Genomic DNA, 27,462 nt, shown 5'->3' with positions numbered 1-27,462 from the left:
GTTTGCATATATTTAATCATTATGCGTCAAGATACACATTGCAGAAGGTTTAATAACGTTCACAAGATGCAACAACATTTAATGTCATTGAGGTCAAGTTTGGCTGATGTGTAGTGCAAATGAGATCAGAAATCTATAGATTTAGGCAGGGGCGTCGGACTGGGGGTAAAACCAGTACTGATAACCAGGGCCCCAAAGGAAGAGAGGGCCCTTGAATAGTCTGTAATATGTTTTATTTTTAATTTGGCGGCCCATCAGGACTGCCTATGCATAGGGCCCGGGATCTTGTGCAGCGCCCCTGGATTTAGGCAAAATGGTTCTCATTCATTAATAATTGAATTGATTATATTTCATGTATATGCACAGATTTATTTGTGTGTGCGGTGTGTGTGCACTTTAAAAAAAAAAACCTTTTTACTGTTAATGATTTCGGAGAATTTAGAGGGTCATGCAGAGAAACAGCCACAGCTCAGGGTATAAAACCTGTTTTACTGAAGATGAAATATTTGTGTATAAAATGTAATCTAATCACATTTAGGCCACTCGAATGTGATTTTTGGACGTGTCTTGTTCATTGTCCCTACTTTTTTTGTGTGGAAATTTTGAAAATAAAATGGTACTAAAGTTAAGGATGAATCATGTTTTGTTCTTGAAAATGTTTGTATGCTGGCTTCAAACACAAATGTATGAATATGCATGGTTAGTGAATGAGATCTATTGTTTTAAATTTCAGGCTGTCCAGGGAAGCGAACCAAACCTTAATCCATAAAGGTGCATAGAGGTTCTCCGGAGGGTTGCCCCAAATGGTGCCTCAAGTTGGCTATTTTCATTTGTACAGTGTTGGGTGTACTATATATCCCTTTCAATCCTATAATCTGTCGTAAAACACATCATATTAACTAACAGACTATAGAAACACACATTATATTAAGTCTCTAAGTATTTCTGTGTCTACTTTGCATGTAAATGACGCTTTGGTAACGTCCAAGTAGGTGAACAGAGTTAAGTGGCGCGCGCTTGAGCAGCTCTTTAATCAAACGCATTTGCTCCACGTGCTGCATCCACTCCGCGTTTTCCATCAGTCTCAGCCGAGGCGCTATCCAGCATTATGTGGACAAAACGGTCTCACAGGGCACAATAACTGCAGAAAACAGTGTGGATGGCACGAGATGCGGGATGCTCGTGGATCAACGATCAGCGTCACAAGACAGCAGGATATGAAATATGGTTTATAATGAGCACTGCGCGTGCTGTGGATGAATCCGGCTGGAGATGATGTTGCGTGTGCGGAGTCTCGTAGCTGTAGTGGAGGCATCTCACATACTTCTGCTCATCCAGGGCAAACACACCCGTTGAGTCGGACTTCTCGAAACCTCTCCTGACATCATTTCCAGCCAAGAACAGCTGTGTTAGTCACTGAAGACCTCTTAGATTTGACTGGCAGATGTCTTGTGATGAATGACTGCAGTTTGGGATCCTTTGCTGTGAGTCTTTGAAGTATGTAAATAATTTTCCATGTGGAGTTTATTCATAAGAACATATGAATACGGATGAAAGCGCAAAGGAGGACTCTATGTTCAGAATGAATTTTACCAGTCCAAAATGGTAAGTTGTTGTGGTAAATGTTTAAATAAAATAGCTTAGATCAAATGACAAGCATCACACATAGCCTACGCAGTCTGATTCAAGTTGTCAGTGATATTTGCTGGTGGTTAGTTGGTTATGATTCATAAAATGTATGTCTGATTTCCAGAATCCTGTTGTGTCTCAAAACCTAGTGAGCTGCCAGCTACCTTGAACATATTTTTAGGTGACACGAAAAGGCGCCTATAGGCTACTGGCGGCATAAAAGCATTTTTTGACAGAAAAATATAGCAGAAATTATTTTAGGAAATAAAATGTGAAATTATGAATAGGCTATAGAAACATCAAAAGATGTAGAGAATTATAAAAAAAAAAAAAGGAATATATATATTTATATATATTAAAAATGAATGTAGCCTAGCTACGGTAAGTCGGTCACTATCAACTAACATTTTGAGACTTCCTACTGTACAGTGCAATTGGCAATGGAAATATTGAGTTAAATTATTTTGTTATTTGTAGATTAAAATCAGATAAGAAAAAATATTAACTTATCAAAAATACAGAATAACAAGCTATTAAAATATGAATTAAACACCTGAGAAGAGATAATGCTGACCCTCAGAGGACCCCAGATGATCCTAACCTTGAATCAACAAACAGAACTAACAATTATTGCTACATGTGTGACTGCATCATATAATTACTATTAATTAATAATATTGATAGTTCATCATCTAGCTGACTACGTCTTGTATTATTATTATTTTTATTTTTCTAAAATCCTGTCAAACGTGCACAAACTACTAGCTACTACTAAATATTGTAGAAACATAATTTTCTGTAAAGTTGCTTTGTAACGATTTGTATTGTAAAAAGCGCTATACAAATAAACTTGAATTGAATTGAATTGAATATTAAAATGAATGTATATTATTAATAATAATATAATGACCTAAAGTCATTCCGAACATTTCTTAACTTCAAGTCCGGTTCGTGGATCTGAACATCTATGTAGGCTATCCTATCAAAAGTTTTATGTTCACTGTGAAAGTAATAGCCTTCTGAAGTACTACTCCGAGACCAATTTAGCATAACTAGTTATTAACCGTTACAAGTCGAAAGTTAACGCCTATTAATTATTCAAATTTGCGCTTGAATGACCAGAGAGAGAGAGAGAGAGAGAGAGAGAGAGAGAGAGAGACGGCGGAGTGATACGAGACACACGTAAGTAGTGCCGGCATTTATGATACGGTATTTCGCAGTCTATTCAACGGCGTAAATGTACATTTATTTCGTTGATATTAACAGCAAATTATGCTTAGATTTTGCATTTCGTTTACACATAAAAGCAAATCCTAAAATATCTTAGGACATATTTAATTATTATTTTTATTTTTTTAACCACATACCAAAAATTGTATTTAGATGTGGCCACTGTGAGTGTTATAACATTTGGACCAACCTGGTAGACCTGGGTATAAATCCAATCCAGGTAATAATCTCTTCTTAGTCCCCTATGCCTCCTGTTGATTTCCTGTCTGTATTACTGTATCTATCAATGCAATTAGAGCAGCTTACAGTTAACAGCTTACAGTTTCCATCAGTTCAGTGCACATCGCAAGTTAAAATTATTTAATGTTTTTAAGATGCGACTCGCTGGATTCCGAACACTGAAATCTTTCATGGCCTTTGTGATGAGACGATGGAAAATCTTACTGGTGCTGAATGCTTTAACGGTGGCCGGCTTCATCACTTTTTGGGGCAAGTGCAATTTACGCACAACCAAAGTTGTTGGTCAACTGGCAGCAGCTGCTGATGTGAGAGGACAGATGCATCTGAATGGATCTGCTCAGGAGACCAGCATCACTAATGATGTGCTCTTAAAAAGACTGGGATCATTGGAAGATGTGGTGTACAGACAACTGAATGGTAACTTTTTATTGCTGCAACCCCACAAAGTAGAAATACCAAAAAAAAAAATGTAAAGAATGACCATAGTATTATTCACTAAAATGCCCTTTTACAGAACAAAATAGCCATTTAATTGAGTCATTTGTTGAATAGGTTTGTCCAAGTCTCTTGGACTCATTGAAGGTTTTGGAGGCCGAGGTAGAGGAGGTCTACCAGCAACACTTACGCCAGAGGAAGAAAAGGAGGCCAAATACCTGAGGGAGAAATATGGCTACAATGCATTTCTGAGTGACAAAATCTCTCTGGATAGATCTATTCCAGATTATCGACCCAGCAAGTGAGTGTCACTGGCCTTTTTTATTTTTACCCTGAAAATATCTATACAAAAACCTATAGCTTCAAAGCTTTAAGAAGCTCTGTGTGTATCCACGCATGTGTGTTTTTATAGATGCAAAAAGGCCTTTTATTCCCGTGACCTGCCCCAGATCTCCATCATCTTCATCTTTGTAAATGAGGCATTGTCTGTCATCCTACGTTCAGTCCATTCAGCTGTCAACCACACACCAGCTCATCTCCTAAAGGAAATCATCTTGGTGGATGATAACAGCGATGACGGTGAGAAACAAGAAAACTTTGTCTCTGAATTACATGGTACAAAATCATATTTAGATATGCATTAAACCTACAAATATTATCTTTCCTAGTGGACTTGAACATACCATTAGATGGGTGGGTTCTTTGGCCTTGGACCAGTAAGAAACCATTAAATACCTATCCCAAACGCACAGCAGCCGCAAAACAATGCACTAAACCCCACTCAGAACATCTTAGAAACCACAGAGCCAAATAAAATGCAGAAATCTAGTTTTATAAACCATTCTGGCAGGGTTTAATCCATTGTGTTGTATTTGAACGTGAGTGTCAACACTGATAACCTGGATAGTTTGCCAAGCACTCTTTGCTCACGTTGCGCATGGCCATGCTTGTGTATTGTATCAAAGTGTGTATTCTGGCCTTCTCAGAGAGACAGTTCAATTTCCATCGCATTGTTCGCATGAGGCAGTGGCTGAGGACCAACTGTCCATCAGCGCAGGGGGAAAAGTCTGCATTTGCTGAAATGAGGGGGCAGGCGAGCAGCACACCCATTTCTGTCCTCATAATGTCAGTGATTCACGGTTTGTCACTCGGAATGTAGATGACAGTGTTTAACATGGGGATAGGGAACACTTTCCAAGTGCGTGTTTTCCAGGGGGATGGTGTAGATCCCTGTAGCACACATCAAAGTCACGGAAGAGTTTTGGCATAGGAGACACGTTCCCTCTGGTCTGGTTTAAACACAGCGACGAACACTCATGCACCATGAAACAAGATTTCTCCCTCTTTACCGTTTTTGTGTGTGTTTATGCATGACAGTACAACTGAAAGAGCCACTGGAGGAGTATGTCAACAAGCGCTACCCTGGTCTTATCAAAATAGTGCGCAATCAGAAGAGAGAGGGCCTCATCCGTGCTCGCATCGAGGGTTGGAAAGTGGCCACTGGGGAGGTGACTGGCTTCTTTGATGCCCATGTTGAGTTCACGCCTGCATGGTGAGAATCTAGCACTTGCTACACTATGCTGCTGGTTTTATAGAGGGTCTCACTCACACCTCGACTCCTAAGGCCTTGTTAACACCTACTGTAACCTCCCTCTTGGGTGATTTAAACTGAACTGTTTAGCTGAGACAGATCGCTGTTTATAGCCAATAGAAACATATGTGTCTCAGATATGTCTCTTGTGACTTTGGATTTCAAGTGGAGGGTCTGTAGATATGTGATTTCATACATTAATCACTCTGTCAGGTGTTAAAGTCAGGTTTTCAGAAAAATGTTAGGGAAAGTTGTCGGATTTGTCACTATCCCAACCGGCCCACTGTACACAGAAAGCCACATCTCAGGAAACATGCAAGCCTTGTATTGTGTTTCTTTCCATGTCTTCTTGCACTTGAACAGACATATACATAGAAACGTATGTTGCAATACCCATCTTGGGAGAGTATTCTCGTTATACTGGATCCATGCATTGTCTCTTAATTTGACAGCATCTAATTTACCAGCTGCTGTCCTTAATGTTTATCCAGAAAAGAGAGAGAGAGAGTGAGAGAAGAAATTCAATCATTGCTCTTGACTGAATAACCTTTTCACAAAGATTAATCTATATTAAATTTATATTCTGAAGAATATGCGATGCTATTTTACATTTGATTACCGGTATTAATTTCTTCACCTGAACGCTTACAAATTTTAATTTATTATTTTAATTTATTTGTGCTATTACTTGTCATTTCTTCATTGTTCTTAATTACAGACCGTTATCTTTAATAATGTTTGAAATAGAAATTGGAAATTGAGAATTTTAAAATGTAACTGTTTTTTATTTTTTTAATTGTGGTATCATATAAGCCTATGTATTAGAATACAATATGACATGGGTCAAAAACAATGATAGCAATAAGTTTAAATGAGTGAAAATTATGGCACAGGGCAAGTAACAATATGAGAAAAAATCGCTAGCCTTTTTTTTTTTTTTGCAGCAAGGAATGCTGTTACGTGTGTTTTTGGCTCTGTTGATGGTATTAAGATGCATTTTCAGTGATCTGATCATAAGTGTTCAGCTGAGGTGCATTACTTTATACACCTGAGCTGTGTTTGTAATCGCCCATTATAACCTCATTCACTATTCCCTACATAAGTCCACGGATATAGTCTAGTTGAAGGAGTGACTGAAAACAAGTAAGCAAATTTGTACACTGAGTGCCACGGAAGGGCAGCTGCTTTTACATAGTTTGTGCTTGATGTTTTGATTAAGATTTGAAACTTAGCAAACTGGCAGCTCCAGTATTAATAAAAATATATATGTTGAACACTTTCATGGAAACTAGCATGTATAAACTTTAATTAAAGTATTTAATAACCAATTAAAAAGCAATGTATACCTGTATGAGATTACGCTGTACCCACGTTGGACAAGCGGTTTGGAAAATAGATGAATGGATGATTCAGCTGCAGGCCCATCTTCTGGTGAGACTTGGGAATTCATTCAGCATGGCCTTCCGTCACACTGCATTAAGGTTATTCTGTAGCTGTTGAGTGTACATTGGTTTTACACTCGTTATTGCAGTGCATCATGGGATTGAATCCATGTGTTGTGGCACAGCATAGCGAAGCAGGAATACATTTTTTGGGGGTGTTTCTCAAAACAAGCCCAAGCACATGAACATCTACACTATGAAATCAACCCTTGTGGACCCTGTTCCCAGCTGAATTTAGTGTTGTGTTCTCATGTGCCATATGAATACCTCATGTAAACAAAGTTTCAGTTCATGTTTCCTCTGAAGGTCCATCTAGTTGGCTGATGTGAGGTGAGAAACTAGCCAACAGATTCACAAGCCAGGATTAGCTTTAGCACCACAGCAGAGCTGAAGTAGTGTTATTAGCACTGTGCAATACAGCTATGATTGATTGTATAATGATCTAACCTCTACATCCCCTTGTCAGGGCTGAACCAGTTTTGTTTAGAATCAAGGAGAACCACAAGAGGATCATACTGCCCTCCATAGATAACATTAAAGATGAGACGTTTGAGCTGGAACGCTATGAAAACTCAGGCCACGGCTTTAACTGGGAGCTCTGGTGTATGTATATCAGCCCACCGAAACAGTGGTGGGATGAAGGAGACACTTCTGCACCTATCAGGTAGGATCCTACTGAACCTTCATCCATTCATCCGGGTTTCATATTTTTCATTCACTTTGGGTAGCCAAGATTTCACACTCTACTTGTGAACTTTAACATAAGCCACAAATATTTACATATTTACAAGGTTCATAACACTGATTGGACAAGTACAGCACACAAAGAGACCCTCTTTATAGCAGGATTTGATTGTCACATTATATATCTGATCTGGTTGTCTTAGATCCTCTGAAACATACAAAAAAGAATAGGAGGGAAATACACGGGATCATTTTTAAATGTTTCACTCAAAGGCTGACGCTAGAGTTCACTGAAAGTGTATGCGACTGTATAAGTATATTCATATTTAATGATGTTGGCATTGTTTGGTTTGTGATTGGTTTTGTGTTGCTAAACAACTCTCCATAATATTCTAGCACAGCATTGTTTCACACTGTGTGCCTTTGGCATTGCTGTGCACTGCACTATGACCATTTGCATGGTTATGAAAAAAAAAGAAAACTGAGAAAACATTTAAATTTAAATCTATGAAATCTATAAAATGTTGCTTGATGCAAAGTGGTCTTAATATAGAGTAAACAGTGCATAGAATATTCTCTAAAGCACAAACTTTCCAAAAGGGACTCACAACAATGAATTTATGTGGGAAAATAAATGTACATTTAGGCTACCATATCAGCCAAAAATAAATTTTTAGTATAACAAAATGTAAATTAATAAATAAAATAATAACTGTGTATGTGTATGTCTTTGTGTCTGTATATATATATATATAAGTACAGTTTCAACATAAAAACATATATAAAATTATTTAGTTAAAATATATATTTTACACTGCCACTAATTTCAATATATTACATTATTTTTGTAGTGATATCTGATTAGTGAGATCGCTACTGAGTGAGCCACGCCCCTAAGCAGGGGTTTTGACACTGTGCGAGTGTTCAATAAAGTTCAGTTTCGTACCTGCTATGCTGTGTGATCAGTACGCTGTCTCGGCTCATCCCTGAACGCAACATGGTGTCAGAAGCGGCTAGATAAGGTCTCCAACAAACGATAAACTGTTGAATAAGACGATAAACGCCTCGGCAAAAGAAACGCTAAAGTAAGAGCGTAGTTTATGCTGTTTCCAACAAGAAAAAGGGAAGGTCAGCAAGCGGATCAGCACACGCTTACCCACCGCATCATAAGTTAACAGCGGTCGCCAGGCAACCAGGGTGCAGGCATTGGCAAAAAGGCCCACAGAAGCGTATTATGATTTAACATACAAATGCTGAATAAATCGCGGAGGTTTGGAAAGATCTACAAAAAGAAACAAAAATAAAACCAATAATAATAATCTACAAAGCAAATGGAGGAATTACCATCGCCCACATCTTCATATCAAATCCGACCTCCTGATCCATTTGATTTTACATAGCCAAATGACTTTGAAAGATGGCTCAGACGATTCGAAAGATTCAGAGTTGCAAGCAATCTTGCACAAGCATCAGATTTGCACCAAGTTAACACACTGATTTACTGTATGGGAGACAAAGCTGATGACATTTTGTGCGGATTGGCCATGACAACAGAATAGCGTGGAAAGTAGGAAACTGTGCAGAATAAATTCAAAGAATATTTCACTGGCAAAATAAATGTGATCTATGAGAGAGCAAAGTTTAACTCCAGGAAACAAGAGCCAGATGAACCAGTTAATGAATTTATCACTGCACTGTATTCATTGTCAGAATGCTGTGCTTTTAGAACTCTGAGAGACGAACTTATTAGAGATCGAATTGTTGTCGGGTTGAAAGATGTTAAACTGTCAGAGCGCCTTCAACTACATGCAAACCTGACTTTGGAGAATGCTATAACTATGGCCAGGCAGAGTGAAATGGTGAGAAAACAGCAGGCAGAACTTAGGCAGGAAGAGGACGAAGAAGACCTAAAGTTAGAGGCTGTACACAATGGAAACTACAGACAGGATTCGTCCAAAAGGTCAAACAAGTCAGGAAAAGGCAGAATTTGGACAAGTTTTCAGAAAAATGGTAAAGAGAAATCAAAGAAATCATGCTGCGTGAGATTTGGGAAATCACCATACCATGTAAAGGATCTCTGCCCAGCCAAAGAGGCTGTCTGTCATCAGTGCAATAGGACAGGCCATTACATGAGCCAATGTCATTCAAAGACAGTGCTTCATGAGGTTAAAGGGGACTGTGATTCAGATGAAGGGCAAGCATTCCTTGGAGCTGTTTATTCAAATACTCAAGGCTGGTGCACAACCGTTCAGATCTTGAAACAACCGGTGAAAATGAAAATGGACACTGGGGCAGATGTCACGACGATACCTGAATCAGTCTTCTCACAGCTTACCTCAAATAGCAACACTGGTCTGAAGAAAACACGAAAAACACTGATGGGACCAGGAAAGCATGTCCTAGATGTGAAAGGGGTATTTTCAACCAGCATCTCTAGAAATGAAAAAAAAAAAAAAATAGAGGAAGATATCTATGTGGTCAAAAATCTCTTCACACCACTCCGGGGCAGACATGCCATTGAAAAACTTAGCCTCATTGCAAGACTGGATAATGTCACGGAATGTCAGTGGCTAGAGAAATTTCCAGAACTTTTCACAGGTTTAGGTGAGCTGAAAGAAGAGTACTGTATCAAGTTACTGTATCAATGCAACACCCTACTCTGTTAATGTAGCAAGACGGATCCCAGTACCATTGATGGAAAAAGTTAAAGAGGAGTTATCCAGGATGGAGAAGCTTGATATCATCAAGAAGGTAGAGGGACCTAGTGACTGGTGTTCGGGTATGGTTCCAGTACTTAAGCCTGACAACACGGTGAGAATTTGTGTTGACCTGACAAAACTGAACAGTGCTGTCAGACGAGAGAAGTTTATTTTGCCATCAGTAGACCACACATTAGGCCAGTTGGGCAGAGCTAAAATTTTCACAAAGATAGATGCCAATTCTGGATTTTGGCAGATCCGTTTGGCTGAAGAGTCTCACCCGTTGACCACCTTCATTACGCCATATGGGCGGTATTCCTTTAAGAGGCTTCCGTTTGGTATCTCCAGTTCTCCAGAGCTGTTCCAGATGAGAATGTGTCAGATTTTGGAAGTACTAGATGGAGTAACATGTCACATGGATGACATCCTCATATATGGAAGTTCTCCTGAGGAACATGATATCAGACTTGATGCAGCATTAAAGAAGCTCAAGAGTGCTGGCCTAACGTTTTACAGAAAGAAGTGTGAATTTGCAAAGAGAGAAGTCAAGTTCTTAGGCCACAAGCTGACCTCAGATGGATTACAGCCCGATCCAGACAAACTGGCTGCAGTTCAAAATATGCGTGAACCTACCAATGTGTCTGAGGTACGCAGCTTTCTTGGAATGATGAACCAATTAGGGAAGTTCATTCCAGACCTGGCTGAGAAAACAAAGACCATGCGAGACCTCCTCTCAAAGAAAAGTCTGTGGTCCTGGGACACACCACAGCAGGAGTCATTTGCATTGCTAAAAAAAGAGCTTATCACAATGCCAACTTTAGCACTCTTTGATCCGAGCAAGGAAACTAAAGTCGCAGCGGATGCATCATCCTTTGGTCTGAGAGGAGTGATTTTTCAAAAGTCCAGTGAAGCATGGAAACCCATTGCGTATGCATCTAGAGCATTAACTCCAACGGAGCAGAGATATGCTCAAATAGAGAAGGAGACACTAGCTCTTGTTTGTGCATGTAAACATTTCAGCTGCTATCTCATTGGGAAACATTTCCTTCTCGAGACGGACCATAAGCCACTTCTGAGCTTACGAAGCACAAAACATCTGGATGATTTACCACCAAGGCTGCAAAGGTTCAGAATGAGACTTATGAGATATTCTTACGAGATCAGCCATGTTCCAGGGAAACAATTCACAACTCCAGACACGCTTTCAAGGATGCCCTCTATGAGTGATGTAACGGATGCTGACTCAACTCTCAATGAAGAAACAAATATTTACCTCTCCCAAAAAGGGAAAAGTTTCCCTGCTTCAAAGAGCCACCTAGATAACATTCGACAGGAGTTAAAGAAAGACCCTGTATGCAGCCAAGTAATGAGGTTCCATGAGTATGAATGGCTGAGAACGATGCAGGCCAACAACAAACTCAGACCTTACTGGTTGGAAAGAGACATGATTTCTATCCTTGATGGACTGCTTCTACATGGAACAAGGTTGATAATCCCTGCCTCACTCCGAAGTTCAGTTCTGCTTCACATTCATCAGGCACACCAAGGAATTGAAAAATGTCGCCAAAGGGCAAGACAGTCTGTGTGGTGGCCCGGCCTGAGTTCCCAATTGCGAACTATGGTGCAACAATGTGATGAATGTAGAAAGGCTTCCACGATGACTGTAGAACCGCTACAACCTACAGACTTTCCATCGTATCCATGGCAGAGAGCGGCTACAGACTTGTTTGAGCTAAAGGGGAAGAAGTACCTTTTAACAGTAGACTACTATTCAAGAGATGTCGATGTGGCCAAATTGTCATCAACTTCCTCTGCAACCATTATTGAACATCTGAAAGCAGTGTTTGCACGGAATGGGGTGCCTGAGATACTAATATCTGACAAAGGGCCACAATATAGCAGTGCCGACTTCAGGGAGTTTTCGAGGGAGTATGACTTTAAGCACATAACAAGCAGTCCACGGTATCCACAAGGAAATGGCGAAGCCGAAAGAGCGGTACAAACAGTCAAAAAGCTCTTGGGGAAAACATCAGATCCATTCAAAGCTTTGCTTGCATACCGCTCTACACCAACAGCTACAGTCCAGCTGAACTGTCAATGGGCAGAAGACTGAGAACAGGATTACCAACTCTGCCGTCTCTTCTCACACCAAAGCTTCCAGACATAGACAAACTGAAACGGTTTGAATCCAGTCTACGTGCTCGCACAAGAAATTCATACAATAAGAGACATAAAGCTAGATCTCTATCACCACTGAAACCTGGACAGACTGTTTGGATTAGGGACCAATCTATCTCTGGGAAAGCGATCAGACAGCAGGCCCCAAGGTCGTTTGTCGTGAAAACGTCACAGGGTAACATTCGACGCAACAGACGTGCATTGGTGCGACTCCACCACCCTGAAACGGACAAGGAGCAAGCAGTCGATTGGCCAGAGTTATTTGAGGATGATCACATACCTAACAGCCAGATGCCAACAGTCCATCAACCATCTCCAAGTTTGCAGTCTGCCATACCTACCCGACATGGAACTTACACAAAGTCAGGACGTTTGTCTGTTCCACCAAGAAGAATGAACCTTTAGTTCTTGGCTGGTTATCACAGAGGCAGAATAATCCTCTCACTGTGCCAGGAGTGCTCAGGTAGTCCACCCTGACCTCCTTTCTAAAAAAAACAAACGAGTACACAATGTTTAAAAAAAAAACACACACAGATATTGTACAGTAATGTGAAAGAAAAAAATGTGATAAAAGATGTTCTTAAAGCAATAATTATATTTTACATTAGAGAAGCATGGCATGTACTTAGAATTGGTTAAAATGGTTATAGTATGTTTATTATTCTACAAATAGTAACACTTTGGGGTTCACAAAGTTCATTGTTTTGGGAAGGGGAGATGTAGTGATATCTGATTAGTGAGATCGCTACTGAGTGAGCCACGCCCCTAAGCAGGGGTTTTGACACTGTGCGAGTGTTCAATAAAGTTCAGTTTCGTACCTGCTATGCTGTGTGATCAGTACGCTGTCTCGGCTCATCCCTGAACGCAACAATTTTCAGCTATTTATACTTATTTTTTCAATATTGACACTCATTATTTTTTTATTAATTATTCAGTATATCACAGAAGGAACTTGTGAAAATGTAAAATCTGTATTTTAGGACGCCTGCAATGATAGGCTGCTCTTTTGTGGTAAACCGGGAATACTTTGGGGAGTTGGGCCTACTGGACGCAGGGATGGACGTGTATGGAGGCGAAAATATAGAACTGGGAATCAGGGTTAGTATGCCACCCACGTCCCTACACTAAAGTAGAGCATTTATAACTGAGCCTCCCTGCGCTCAGTGCACAGAGCCTTCATTTGAATTTTCTTCTAAAATATGGCCAGAGCTGAAGTTTGATAGGTGTATGTGTATTTTCAAATCCCAGGTTTGGCTCTGTGGGGGAAGCATGGAAGTTCTGCCTTGTTCCAGAGTGGCCCATATTGCTAGAACAAAAAAGCCCTACCACAGTAACATCGCCTTTCACACTAGACGCAATGCACTTCGGGTGGCAGAAGTCTGGATGGACCAATACAAATCTAATGTCTATTTGGCATGGAACCTCCCAATGAAGGTAAGCTCTTGATATATTTGCAGTATTATAATAATAATTAGTATACCACTTTGTAAATTCCCTTTCTTTGTCCATACAGAACCATGGCATTGATTATGGAGACATATCCCAGAGGCTAGCGCTCAGGAAAAGACTCCAGTGCAAAAGCTTTGAGTGGTACCTTGACAATATCTATCCAGAGATGAGGAGATACAACAACACTCTCTTTTATGGAGAGGTGAGTGCCACATTAAATGACTAAAGGTGCGGTCACAGATTTCACAACCGGTTCAGTTGGTCAGATAGATTCGCCATGTTGACCAGCAGAAAGCTGTTTGGTTTAAAAGTAATTTCAAAAGTTCACTAATGTGATCAAAATGTGATTCAAAAATATTGTCAACTCATGCATTGATTTCATTTTAGTGACCATTGTGACGCCATAACCTATGGTGTTTTAGAGTCAACAAATCTCTTCTTTACACAAAGCTATTGTATGGCCACTTTTGTGAGATTTTTAGGATGCTTTTTTATTATTTTGGAGATTAACAGCACTAGTTATTTTCCATTCACTTCCATTGAATCGAAAAGAACACTGCAAACTTTCTTCACAATGACTACTTTTGTATTTCACAGAAGAAACATTTACATATATACATTTAGCAGATGCTTTTATCCGAAGCAAAAACAAAATAGGAACAAAGTCAGTGCCAATGATATTCATAATGTACAAAGAAAGTGAAGTTGAGTAAATGATGACTTGAATGATGCCATCACTTTAGAGAGGCACTGCATCCTTATTAAGGTCCTTATAATAAAAAAAGTTTTTGTATCGAAACAGGTTTTATATCTATATCTCTTTAACTCTTTTGAATGTGTTCTAGATTCGCAATACCAATGTGACCCATCTGTGTGTGGACCAGGGCATAAAGGAAAACCACACAGCAGCTCTGCACCCCTGCCATGGCTGGGGCCCTCAGGTAGAGCCGCAGCTCCTCGCAGCTATACATCTCCACAGACCTAACCTCCACTAAACCTCTACTCACTCTGCACACAGCAAATAGGTTACGTCTAGAGGGAGTCTCTCCATGACACAGTTCTCCGCATTCGGTTCATCAGTGGCAACTAAGCAATGAAATAACAAGATGGTGCAAAATAAGAACAAAACTCTATTTCCTAATATTGAATTCGATCTGGAGACCATAAAATTTAGATCTAGTCTTGACCAGTTTACACATCTGCTCTTGAGCTTGCCCCAGCTAATAATTATAATAAATTAATAGTCATTATGGAAGTAGCCATTACTGCCAAAAACTATCTGGCGAACATCTTCAGCTTAGGGTGCCAAAAAGCCCCTGAATGACTCAGTGACCCAGTTACCAAATCACTGAATAAAATGCATTCACATGATCCCCTCTCTGGTCTATTTTGTAGCTGGGTCGCTATACTAAGGAGGGTTATCTTTTCCTGGGTCCTCTGGGAAGCACTGGCGAAGATACTCGGTGTGTGGTGGACAATAAAATCAGCAGCTACCCACAGCTCCTGAATTGTGAGAAAGTCTCAAGTGTACGCCAGAAAACTTGGCACTTTGCACAGGTGAATGGATCACTTTTTATATAGAGCACTTTGTTGTCCTTTTGCCTTTGCTCACTAAAATGATTCTTTTTATTTTTGCTCCCTGAAGAATAAAGCAATCATCAACCGAGCTACAGGACGCTGTCTCGAGGTAGTGCCGGCTAATGTCTACTTCGGCTATGCTCTGGTCCTGCGTCCCTGCACTGGCCAGAAGTGGACGGTCAAGAATTTGATGAAACGAGACTAATGGTAGTGAGTCAGTGACCTTAGAGAGTTGCTAATCTCTATGGCCTCCATAACATGTTTAGGAACTTAAATATGGATCCAGTTTTGTTGAACTCAAGAAGTGCTGATCATGTTTGTATTTTTTTGCATTGGGCTTTCGAGCTTACTACAGTCTACAATTCAAAAAAGTAACCAAAAAGACACTTGAAGCACCACATACAGTAGGTTCTCGAGAATCTCTAGACATCCTTTCCAAAAGGACAGTTCTCTGAGGAACATTGGATCCCATGAGTTCCTGCAAGAACTGTTAAAACCATCAACGGTTCCTCCAGTAATGAAATGTTTTGAAGCACATAAACTGTATGTTGAAGTTCCTTAGGTTTGCAATATTTGATGTTCATCCTGACTCAAATCTTGAAACCAAAATGACAATTAAACATTGTAGATGATCAGCTGCTGTATTGCACATACTCTGTACATCACTGTACTCATAATGTTAGTCAAAGACAATTTATCGCTTATTCTGAAAAAAAAAACAAAAACAACAGGTTCAGGTGTTCATAACAGCTTTATTTAGAGTTAATATTGAATATCTGTATTTCTCCTACATTCTCTAGTTTTAAGTTCTCACTGTTAGCAGCTATGGATCTCAGTGCATTTTCTGTTTAAATAAGCTGTGTGCTCTGGAAATATGTTATTTATTGCATTACTATTATTTATTTGTTTTCTGCAGCAGCCCTTCACTATAGAATGACATTATGATATGTGTGCAGTTTTACAGTTTCTAAGGTAACTGAGCTCTATCTGCTGTTGAATGGATCCTGTAGTAGTCCTACTGTTACTTTAAACCACACTCTATAGCAACAAGGCCAGCATGTAGGCGAAAGGAATATGGAAAAATGATCATCAGGGATTGTCGACTGAGATATATAAGGACACGTTACATGAGTCATAAACCGCACATGTAACTACAGTCTCCTCAGATGTGTTGCACCCGTCTTACCGTCTTCCATTTTGACTAGGACTGATTTGAATAAAACAATGAACTGCAGCATTGTAGTGCTTGGTGTCCTGAATCTAAAACGCAAATGAAATGCCCTATATAAGTACCTCACTTGTTACTTTACCATAGGAACATACTAATGGACCCTCTGAGAACCTCCCACCACTGAACCAAACCTCCTGCTGGGATGCTTCAGACTCTGTGTGACTGTCAACTCACAGTCATGTAAGCCACGCCACATGTTTGAGAGCTGTTAAATATTCAACAGCTGTTTATTATGCATTTGCAACTCATGGATTTTCTTTGTTGTAGAGGCTCTCACATTTTATAGGAGGCTTGTTTCATCTTATGGTAAGCTGTGAAGCAGTGAGTAATCGTAGCGGTTCATAGCTCTCGAATACACATCATGACTTTGTAGTTCATAGTACAAGAGTAAATAATTAGATGAAACGCCCCCATAGTTCATCACCATTGATACTGATCATCATGTTTCATTACTGGCTCATTAACTTTGTTATTCACCCTAAGAGCTTACAGACATGGCTGATGTGTGATTGTGAATAAGTGAAGAATGGCGTTATATTTAGGCTAAAAAACATTACTTACAGTTTTTTTAGTGCTCTGCATCTCATCACCCAAAAATGGATGTAGAGTCTAAATGCAGTGAGATTTTGTATTATGGCTCGGTCACAATAGTGGAATTTCACAGGCTGAGAAGGTCCTCTATCACATGGAGTCACTATCAAACCGAGTACATTTCTGTTGGTCAATGCCACAAATTTGCCTGAACAAAATGAACAAAGAACAAAATCTGCTAGGGGGACTTTTTGCCCTCATGCCAAATACCTGATTATGCAGATGCCAAGCAATGTGTCACAATTACTGTTGTACTTGTTTTATTTGTACTTGTTTACATTTACTTCTCCAAATTTTTGCAGCCAAATTCTAGTCAGTTCTATGAAAGCTGTTTTCCGGGATGGGATAAAAAAAAAAAGAAAAAAAAAAGGTAACTTTAACTTTGTCTTACAGTTTAAGAAAAAAAAAGTCAGATTTGTGAGATATTAAGAGTGTACATCTTGAAATTGAAAATGACTTTTTTTTCACGAAATAAAAAAGGTAATTGCGCCTTTTATCTAACAATTCTCACCTTTTTCTTGCCATTGTGAGTTCATTTCTCACAATACAACTTTTTTTTTTTTCAGATATAAAATGAGAATTGCAAGGAAAAAAGTTCTTCTTCCAATTGTTTTTTTTTTTTTATAAATGAGTCACAATTATTCCCTCACCCTTTCAAATTATTTCAAAATGTTAATCATTTATGACCAAAACCCTGCTGCCGTGTGTTGATAGTGGAACTACAAAATAGACAACTGTGAAGAAATTGGCAATGTTAATGTCTACAATACTCAGAATTATCTTACCTGTCCTGCATCCTTGTGACAGTTGAACAAAGTTGATTTTGCTTGTGTGATAAATACGGCCTACTAAAGCAAATGTAGGTCAAATTTTTATGTATACATTTATAAATGTATGTTTTTCTCAGGAAACAGAAAAGATGCCATAAATATTACAAAAATGCTTTATTTCATAAACTCTATGCATTTGTCCTGTACATATTTGAATATGTGTATTAAAATCATCTATGGGCAGCTTGCAACAAGCTGGTCTCAAATACATAGCTAAATATTCTGCATGCAGAGTGTTCAGATCTATCCTTAAGTGAATAACTGTAAATATGGTTATTTACATTTTTTTACAGTTGATTTTAATGTGCTGTACCACCATATCACCCTTGTTTTCTAAACCCTAAAGTTTAGAAATACAATCCACTTTAAATACAGAACCATGTTCAGTTTGATTTCATGGGATATTTTGTTCACAACATTATTGTCCCAATGAATAAAAAGGGCATTTTCACAATATTGTCCCTTAAATAAACTGAAATAATTGACTGTGTATGTATTATTAACATTGTTCGGTACCACATTCTTTAATTTCTAAAATCCCACCCAACCTACCAACCCCAAAACATATTGTTTAATTTTTCACATTCACCACATAATTGTGGAGATCAAAATAATCTAAACACATAGTCTATATCCTTTTATCAACCCATCCAGATCTTTAGCTGAATGCTACAAGCTAATGTTACATTCTGGATCAGAAAGGACAGTACGAGGACAAACACAGTGAATTAATTAATCACTTCAACCACCAGGTGTCGCCCTCGTCCCAGAATCAACTATTATCCTCTCGCTCCAACCTCACATGGATCAACATTTGACTGAGGAAAAGGGCTTGGACTAGCAACATTATACCTTTATAATTTCAATGTATACACCTTTTTTCTCTTCAGTACACCTGTGCAGACAAATATGGCTTTAGTCAGGGGTCTTGGGGGAGAACGGAGAGCTCGCATGTATTGATTTCACCAACCCCCTCAGTATCCCAGACACGATCAGTGAAGAATGTTCCATTTTAAACTATCATGCACGAACAGAAACACACGTGTTAAGCTCTATTTACAGAGTTTTGCTCATTCACATGCATAATAAAGTAGAAGCAGACCTCAGTAAATATGGTGGAGAACATATACCAATGTGTTTTCTACAGGTGTCCAGAGGAGACATGAATGAAACAGAGAACAACTGCATGAGGCACAGAGTTTTAACCATCGCACCTATGAGAAAGATACAATCATCTTTCAGTACCATTCATTTTCTTGTTACAATCCCAGTATTGAAGATGTGAAGCATCGTCTTTACATACATCTATTGAAACACAAAGTGCAGTGCTAGCGTGGCTTTAATGTAGACAGAGAAATGAACATGCACCATACAAATAACCATAACATGATTCTGGCTAAAGTGAAGGACATCTTTAACGCAGCTCAAAAAATAAGTTTGGCAAAACGAAAAGAAAGTTTGTGCGTATGGTTTCTGGGAGTAAAGCAGTGCAAATCAACCTGAACTCATCCACTAGCATCTGAGAGCCATCATAAACCTTTCAGAAATGTTGAAAATGTGTGTCGCAACAGGTATAACCCAGCAATGATGGCCCTTTATCTTCTCAGATAAACTTATCTTCTTTTACTCATTTTTATCAGTATCTTTTGTTGTTTTACATTTTATAAAACCTAAAAAAATAAAAAAAAACTTCAGAAGCAATGTGTCATTTCTAAAAGGTCACACAGTTGTGTATGAGGTTTATAATATTTAATTAAATATATAATTCTTTATATAATATATAATTCTTTAAATATAGAATTTTATTGGTAAACAAACAAAATGACTGATAAAGAAAAGTGGGTAGCACTTTATTTTACAGTCCTGTTCCTAGTGTACATACTATGTACTTATTATAGTAATTACAATAACTATGTAATAACTAGGTACTAACCCTGAACCTACCCCTAAACCTAACTCTACCCCATGTAGTTACCTTGTATTACCAGAACTTTCTTAAATAAATACACTGTAAGTACACTATAAGTACATGTACCTACACGTACTGTAAAATAAAGTGCAACCGAAAAGTGCTTAAGCATTTAGGATAATCTAATGTAAAAGTAATTGCAAACAAAAATAAAAATTCAAAGGCATTGATGTATAGAGCGCAGCAGTTGCGGCGTAACATTAAAACACAGAAAACAAATCTGCCATGGTTTTCTTGAGCTTTATACACACACACACACACACACACACACACACACACACACACACACACACACACACACATATATATATATCGTTTTTTATTATTTTTATTTTCTAATTTTCAATTATTGAGTAAAATAAGGTAACTTGGACGATACATGAACGTTTTGTTGTACAACATGAACTGCACACACTCAAAACATTCTTGTATGGAGTTACTATGTAGTTACTTTTTACAAACATTTATTTTTTTTAAATAAGCATAACAGCTTCAAAATTCACTTTTCAGTATGATTGCGTGTAATTTATGTCGTACAGTAGAGTAAAATGTCCAAGTATCGTCAATTTAGATTTATAACACTTTTTTTTTTCTCAAAAATTTTAAAACTCAATTATAAAGACCCATAGGAAAATCTTGAGGAAGCCCATGGCGAATTACTCTTCTGGGTTTTGATGTCATGGCTGTACAGCTCTCTATATGGTGGATCATTTTATCCAAAGTAACCTACAGTGCATTCAAGAAATACTTGAGTGTGTGTCGCCAGTTTGAACAAAACAACTGTTGGACAAAAACATAGAAATATAACTTATGAATGATGGTAGTTCCAATGCTGTGGAAATCTGCTCAACTTTCTGTTGTGTTTCAATTTTTTGTGTGGGCATGCTCATTAAAAACCAATTCAGAAAAAGCAGACACAGGAACAATCGAATCGCAGAAATGATTAAAACTATGAATCAGGCTCATGGATTTTTGGAGCTGACGACTATGGGTTTAAATATGGACTACAACGAGTGCTTCTTCCCTGGCCTCCCACCATCCCTCGAGCCAGAAAAGCACTCTGGCTAGAGCAGACATATATAGTCTCCGGAGTAGATGCTGTAACTCTCCCTCCACCAAGGTGTAATGAGTTGCCAATTACTTTTGCCTTCCTACATCGACAGGAGGCCCGAACCCAGCAGAAGCTCATCAGCGAATCCCTGTAGAAATATCTGAAGCCACAGAGGAGACAGTGACGGCTTATGAACTCCTGCATGTTATTGCATTAGGGAACAGAGGTGGCACGAAAAGCAGAAAGTCAGCCCTTTAAAGTCCCTGCCTGAGAGATGAGGCCCCCGTGTAACATGCTGGCTTGGCTCGCCGGTCCGCGTGGAAAACTAACGGGAGAATACAAAAAAAAAAAAAGAATAAAAAGCTCCTCTTTTCAGTAGTGAGGTGTTTGGTTTTGTTCTTGAGTTAGTTGGTAAATTTTTGACAACTTCATCGACCGACATGCACATGCAGGCTCCGCCGCGCTCACAGTGATGTCACTACTCCATTCCGTTGCGCAGCATCTGATTGGCCGCGATGAGCATGACGCTGATGATGAAGGCCATGGCGAACGCGCATATCAGGCTCTTTCGCACACACGTCTGACGATTCTTCTTTTTGGGATGAACTGCAATGACACAAAAACAGCAATTTAGACTGAGGGAAACAAGTAAGCGGGTAGCATATGTGCTAATCTAGATGCATTGTCTACTTCTGTCTGATTGTGTAGGAGTCGATTTGCATTCTAGCCGACCGCCTTTCATCTGCCAATCTGACCCGTCTAAATAAAGCACGGTTTCTCGTGCAGGAATTGAGGTTCACCTGAGCACATGTGGCAGCTTAGCTCACGAGCGTCTGGGCTGAGAATAGAGGCAGTTATTAGGAGCTTCTGGAACACACAGCGAAACAGATTGTGTGCCAGTCTCACCCCGTGATATCATTTTCCGCTCCAGTCCTCCATCCGGCACCGAGCACTAGTCAGCAAGTCCCTCCCCCTGCAGCCAATCCCTGGCCTGGTTACAGCAGAGAGGAAGCGCGATAATGAACGAACGTAGCTACTCTTCTGCCCGAGTGTTTGTTGCTGAGGAGAACTTTCATTTTTGCCCCTCTCTCGCCTTTCAAATGGCAGCAGATAAAAGTCAAGATAAAATGTCTTGCAGCGTGCTCAGCATGTTTTGAACTTCAAAAAGTCTCGACAGCACTGCTGAGCAAAAAATGTAGGCACTTTTTTTGCTATTGAGATGTCAGGGAAAGAAACCTTATGTCAATTCTCTTTTGCTAGCATCATCAAATGAAATGCTAAATCTGTACGCATCTCACTGGCAGTTGCTTGGCTAGTTTTATTTAGATTTTGTGTTAAATTGTGTTATGTCTCTAGATTAATTAACACAGTCTCAGTGTGTGGTCTGTTTACAGCCTAAGCTCAGCCCAGGTGCCACCATTAATGATTCATAAAGACACGGGAGGGCTCAACAGAAGGTGTGGATGAGTGTTGCTTTAGCGCTGTGGACATCTGTTACTGCTGGTTGGACAGAGACTTACGCCGTTGTCATTAAGGGATGTGCTTGACCCCTGCAATGCTAACACTGTGCTAGCGTGGTCCATACTGAACAGTCATACTCTGAAATCATTCACTAAGTAGCTTCAAAGCTGTGGTACACAGTTCCTTCTAATGCTTATTGTTGCATAATATGTACTAATTTAAAATTTTAATCATGGCTGATATTAGAGATACTAAAGATAGGGATTATTACATGGGAGAAACGACAGAATACTAGCATTCTATTCAGAATTCAGCCATTGGCTTTTACTTATCATCTTGATACACAACTACTTGATAGAACAGTGATTTTGCATATATTTCCAGATTCAGACGAGACAACTTTTTCCTGAAGAAAGCATGTTTTAGCTAGAGGCAATGGTTTGAATATAAAAACACCTTAATGATGGATTTGTTTTTCACTTCACAAGACATTAATTGATGGACAGGCGTCATGTAGATTACTTGTGTATTATTGTGATGTTTATATCAGCTGTTTGGACTTTCACTTTGATGGCACCCATTCACTGCAGAAGAAACATTGGTGAGCAATGTGTGGGAACGGAGCGAGGCCGGTGGAGTGATTTGGAAATGAGCGACACCTGCTCCACTCGCCGGTCTCGCGCCCCACAGAGGAGATTGGATGGATACAAAAGAGGAGCGACGACAGTGAAGGAGAGAGAGGACCAGGGATGACACCCACTCATGTAGTTTGAGATGAACTGCCCACTCAAAAACCAAACTACCATCTTTAATTCACTCCTCTTATTTTAATAACCAAAAACCCACTAAAATAGCACCTGATTTCAATAGGCTGTGAATATCACATACTGTAAAAGAGCATTAACCCTCCTGTGTATTACCATGAGGAATGTTGTGTTATTCATCACAGGATGAGATGAGCCAATAGAGGTACAGTAACAGGAGTATTATCATGCATGCAACAATGTTAACACCAGCCCAAATTAATTTGGTAGAAAAAACAGACTGAAGCAGAGAAGCTGAACTAGAGAAGCACCCACACATTATTACAAACACGGCTACAATTATTTGCATGTTTTATCCTATGTGCCTTTCTATTTATTATTTTCTTTTATTTTTTAAATGCATTTTTTTATATTTTAAATGCAAAAATATAAAACCTACGGAGCCCCGCACATGACATGAAAGAAAAAGTAAATAAATTGTGCGCACGATTTACTAATTCGTTCCATCAATGTACTTAAACGTGCACACGATTACTAATTGTGTTCCCTCGATTTACTATTGCGTTCCCTACTGCGTTCTCGAGTCGAACGAATCGAGTGAACGAAATAGTAAATCGAGGGAATGCAATAGTAATCGTGTGCACGTTTTAGTACTTTGAATTGAATTTAGGAACGAATTCGTAAATCGTGCACACGATTTAGCCTAATATTTTTTCCTGCATGTCATGTGTGGGGCTACGTAAAAACCTGACTTAAAATCAAGTTGAATTTCATATAACAAATAACAATTTCAAAATCTGATTTTGACAAGTTGCCATGACTTACTGATATTATTTTTAACAGTGTACTTAAATGGGCCAAAAAGCACTCCCTGACTGAATTTAATTTTTAAATGCAGTTATGTGTTCATATAAATAAGTTGGCTACTCTTTGTAACTATACAAGTCTACTTTATTTTCACAAGGGCCACCATCTGCAATTTGTTTTATAAGAAAAAAACCCTCTCTGTCATGTTGATTATTGTACTGATGTTTTAAGGACTAAATGTATTAGAATTCCTGTTGCATGACTGGAAAGTCAAGAAAATGATCTAGGGCTAATTAATATTCATGAGCCTAGCCTTCCTTATACAATGACATCACAACCAGCCCACTCTAAGAGGCTGTTTACAAGACATTTTCTTTTCTTTTTATGCATTTTTTTCCATTCATTTACATGACAACAGCATTTAGGGTTTGTGTTTCAAAGCGCAAGTTTTTGAAAACAATACCATTATTGTCTCAGCGTAAAGTACAAAAATGCAAATCTGTGGAAATTAAAATGGTGATTCTTGCATTTGCTTATCATGCGACCAGTCTATAGGTATGTGTGCAGCTGTGTACTGTTTCTTTATGCTGCATGATCTCAACCAATCAGCATATTCAGCACTCAAGTCTAACCCCATAAAGTTCTAGAGTACTAAAAGTACTACCTAGTGTGCAGGGGACTTTCTGAGGGGCACATTGTTCCCAGGAACCTTATTTAGATCCTGGTTCCTGTGGTGGAAACGCATCAAGTATTGTCCTAAGAGTTCAGGCTTAAAGTGACATCGCCAACTACTGGCCTGGCCTGTATATTGCACCATTTTAGTAGTTTTCGCAGATCTATGTGAATGGGGATCGTTTTGACTATAATCTTGTACGCAACATTTTTCAAAAAACAAAGAGGAACATTTTTGCTGTTTTTATTACAGCAACTCCACAGACACACAAAGCAGCGATGTTTACACTCACCTCCTTCAAACTCTGTTTGACAGTTCCCCAAGTTCTCGTTCAAGCTCTCCTCCTCATTGATGATGATGTTCTCTATGTCCTTCATTGTCAGGTGGTCCCGGAAGGCATGAAAAAGGATGTGTTTCAGTTCCTCCAGCGTAATCCGCTGCATGTCAAACTACAAAGACAAATAACACAAAGAGTTACTCAACCAAACTCCAACTCTTCAAAAACTCTTCATGTTTGTGTATGCTTATATCAAGTGATAGTTCACCTAATTGTTTTATTATTTTAACTTTATACTTTTCATTTGTTCAGTTTTCAAATGCCACTTTAAAATGAATTTTGCAGTTGAGTGCAGCACAGAACAAAATCAATAGTCTTTGTAATTGAGGAGAAAAAAGTGCATTGATCAGTCTGAACACTTTTGCATGGCATTTCATAAATGGACATAACACAATTAACTGCAAGAAATTCATAAGACATCTGAGGAAAACTGTCATGGGGGCTGTAACTCATGTTCAGTAAGTTGATTTTCATAACTCGTATCCAGAGGGCGTTTATGAGCTCCATCCCTTTAATTTTCCGGGCAACATTAGCCCAACAGATTGATTTTTCAGGAGGACGAAAAAGAAACTGGCGCACCAGCTTAATGGCTTATTTGCAAAGCTGTCAGATTAGAGAACAAACAGTCATTAGGAAAGCTGGAAGAACTGTGATACAGTCGGCTACATATTAATACTCCACTAAATCATTCAGCCTTCCCTTATAAAACAGTATAGTTAATACTGTGGTACCTTTACTCACATAATCATATACAAGATTTCATTAATCTAATTAGCACTACAGATGTCCAAAACACATTATTATGATATTGCTAGTACTTTTGTAAATGTTTTAAGAAAGAAAAACATGTATAGTTTAAATCTAACTTCACTTTTTTATTTAAACATTGTGATAAAATACAGAATGGAAACCTCTGACTGTGACGGGAAGCTCACAGTGCACTTCTGTGGCTCTGGAGAAAGACGCTTGACAGGATGTGCTGCCATTGCAGCTCATGAGGAGAGACAGCAGGATATTACAATAGCTGGCAAGCTAATAAATTTGACAAGCCATTAAGTATTACAGCCTCAGTATGCTCACCTCCACAGTAACTTGTCATATCACTCCACTTTAGCAAGTCAGTAAGAATGAGAGCAAAATGGTGCTTTGTAATCCTGCATGCATGATGCAGTAAACACTGCAGAACGGGCCAATAAATCATTTTATATTTCTGTTTAAACCTGAGAAAGCACAAACTGAGCTTATTATACAGTAATTTTATGCCCATGAATATTGAACTACAGTATTGTGTCCACGGTTTATATGACATGATATATCCAGCCTTATTTTGCAACATGGAAATAAGCTATTTTCTTTTGTGTGAGAATTTTGATTAATTAATAACCGCTTAAATAACTAGTAAAATAACACAGTGCAGTAAATGGTAAAACTATTTGTGCTACAAACCAGTGTGTTTAAGATTATGACAATGAATTAGTAATGAATAATATGACAATAAATACCAGTTTGCATTTATTAAAGAGATAGTTCACCCAAAAGTGAAAATTACCCCATGATTTACTAACAGTGTTTGGAATAACGGCGTTTAAAAGAACGGCGTTAGGTAACGACGTTATTTTTTCAGTAACGGGGTAATCTAACTAATTACTTTTCCCGTCGTTACAACGCCGTTAACGTTACTGAACGTTAAATGCGGTGCGTTACTATGCATTGATTTAATATGCAATCCGAACACACAGCGAGTGAGCAGGTGGGTTAATAACGAGATAAGCGATTATGATTGGCTAAGGCAGAGTCATGTGTTTCATGGTAGCCAATCAGAGCCAGTGTTTTTACACACACGCGCCAGCGGCGCCAAACACACACAGTCACACACACGCAACAGCTACACAGAGATTCGCAGCAGCAGCAGAAATGGCGAGTCAGGAGCAATCCGATGAAAAGTTGGCATTTTCAAGGTGGAGATATAAGCACTACTTCAAATTCATTGTAGTCAAAGGCAAAAACGTGCATGTAATGTGTGACACACGCATCTACAAAGCTAGTGGCCAAAAACACTTTTCTTACAAAGAGTGCAGGATAAAACTCTTGCTGTCTGTTGACGTGCAATAAATCTCGAAAACAAATTCTTTGACATATAGCAACTTTTTTTTTTTTTTTTTTTTACAGTAACGCAAATAGTTACTTTCCCTGGTAACGAGTTACTTTTATTATAGAGTAATTCAGTTACTAACTCTTGAGCCATCCCAGGTGTACAGTATATGACTTTCTTCTTTCAAATGAATACAATCTGAGCTATATTAAAAAATGTCCTGGTCCTTGCAAGCTTTATAATGGGAGTGAATGGGGGTTGAGATTTAGAAGCAAATTAAAGTGCATCCATCCATCATTAAAACTGCTCCACACTGCTCCGGGGGGTAAATAAAGGCCATCTGAGTGGAATCAATGCGTTCGTGTAAGAAAAATATCCATATTTAAAACTTTATAAACCACAATCTCTAGCTAAAGCTAACTGTCATACTCACGTTCATGAGAGAGTGGCATTTCAGTGGATGACGTAGGTCAGGGTTCCTCAATTAGTTTTCGCCGAGGG

General features: G+C 38.9%; 3 protein-coding genes across 6 annotated transcripts in view; 1 reads left to right on the top strand and 2 right to left on the bottom strand.

The window, feature by feature from the left end:
- LOC132122873 (glyoxalase domain-containing protein 4-like) overlaps window positions 1–4,702 on the bottom strand; it is a 176,993-nt gene extending 172,291 nt beyond the window's left edge. Inside the window, exon 1 of the mRNA XM_059533364.1 lies at window positions 4,698–4,702. The gene's annotated coding sequence lies outside the window, so the exon portion shown is untranslated. The remainder of the gene's footprint in view (window positions 1–4,697) is intronic.
- LOC132122871 (polypeptide N-acetylgalactosaminyltransferase 17-like) lies at window positions 1,044–16,050 on the top strand. The gene is made up of 12 exons (XM_059533362.1): window positions 1,044–1,605; window positions 3,234–3,516; window positions 3,652–3,835; window positions 3,947–4,113; window positions 4,912–5,086; window positions 7,034–7,231; window positions 13,109–13,226; window positions 13,377–13,562; window positions 13,642–13,779; window positions 14,423–14,518; window positions 14,973–15,134; window positions 15,223–16,050. The coding sequence occupies exons 1-12, from the start codon at window positions 1,603–1,605 to the stop codon at window positions 15,358–15,360; spliced, it is 1,848 nt and encodes a 615-aa protein (XP_059389345.1). The 5' UTR covers window positions 1,044–1,602; the 3' UTR covers window positions 15,361–16,050.
- A 3,857-nt stretch (window positions 16,051–19,907) lies between these two features.
- The window catches only part of LOC132122858 (calcium-binding protein 8-like), a 47,842-nt gene continuing 40,287 nt past the window's right edge, over window positions 19,908–27,462 (bottom strand). For 2 of the 4 annotated variants that reach the window (XM_059533345.1, XM_059533344.1), the window contains exons 5-6: window positions 24,825–24,981; window positions 19,914–21,433 (exon numbers count right to left, since the gene is read on the bottom strand). In XM_059533345.1, the coding sequence (XP_059389328.1) occupies window positions 21,306–21,433; window positions 24,825–24,981 (285 nt within the window). In that variant the 3' untranslated portion in view covers window positions 19,914–21,305. Of the gene's footprint in view, window positions 21,434–24,824; window positions 24,982–27,462 lie in introns of all 4 variants that reach the window. The other 2 variants (XR_009426441.1, XR_009426442.1) reach the window with 2 other exon arrangements.

This window comes from Carassius carassius, chromosome 41, assembly GCF_963082965.1.
Source record: "Carassius carassius chromosome 41, fCarCar2.1, whole genome shotgun sequence".
Classification (NCBI taxonomy): domain Eukaryota; kingdom Metazoa; phylum Chordata; class Actinopteri; order Cypriniformes; family Cyprinidae; genus Carassius; species Carassius carassius.
Note: the sequence above shows the minus strand (reverse complement) of the source record. Positions and strands in the feature narration are given on the sequence as shown.

Bases quoted from the DNA above. Each gene is read 5' to 3' on its own strand.
- LOC132122871 (XM_059533362.1), top strand. The intron at 7,232-13,108 runs GTAGGATCCTAC...TCTGTATTTTAG, and splicing joins GACACTTCTGCACCTATCAG to GACGCCTGCAATGATAGGCT. The intron at 13,227-13,376 runs GTTAGTATGCCA...TTCAAATCCCAG, and splicing joins ATATAGAACTGGGAATCAGG to GTTTGGCTCTGTGGGGGAAG.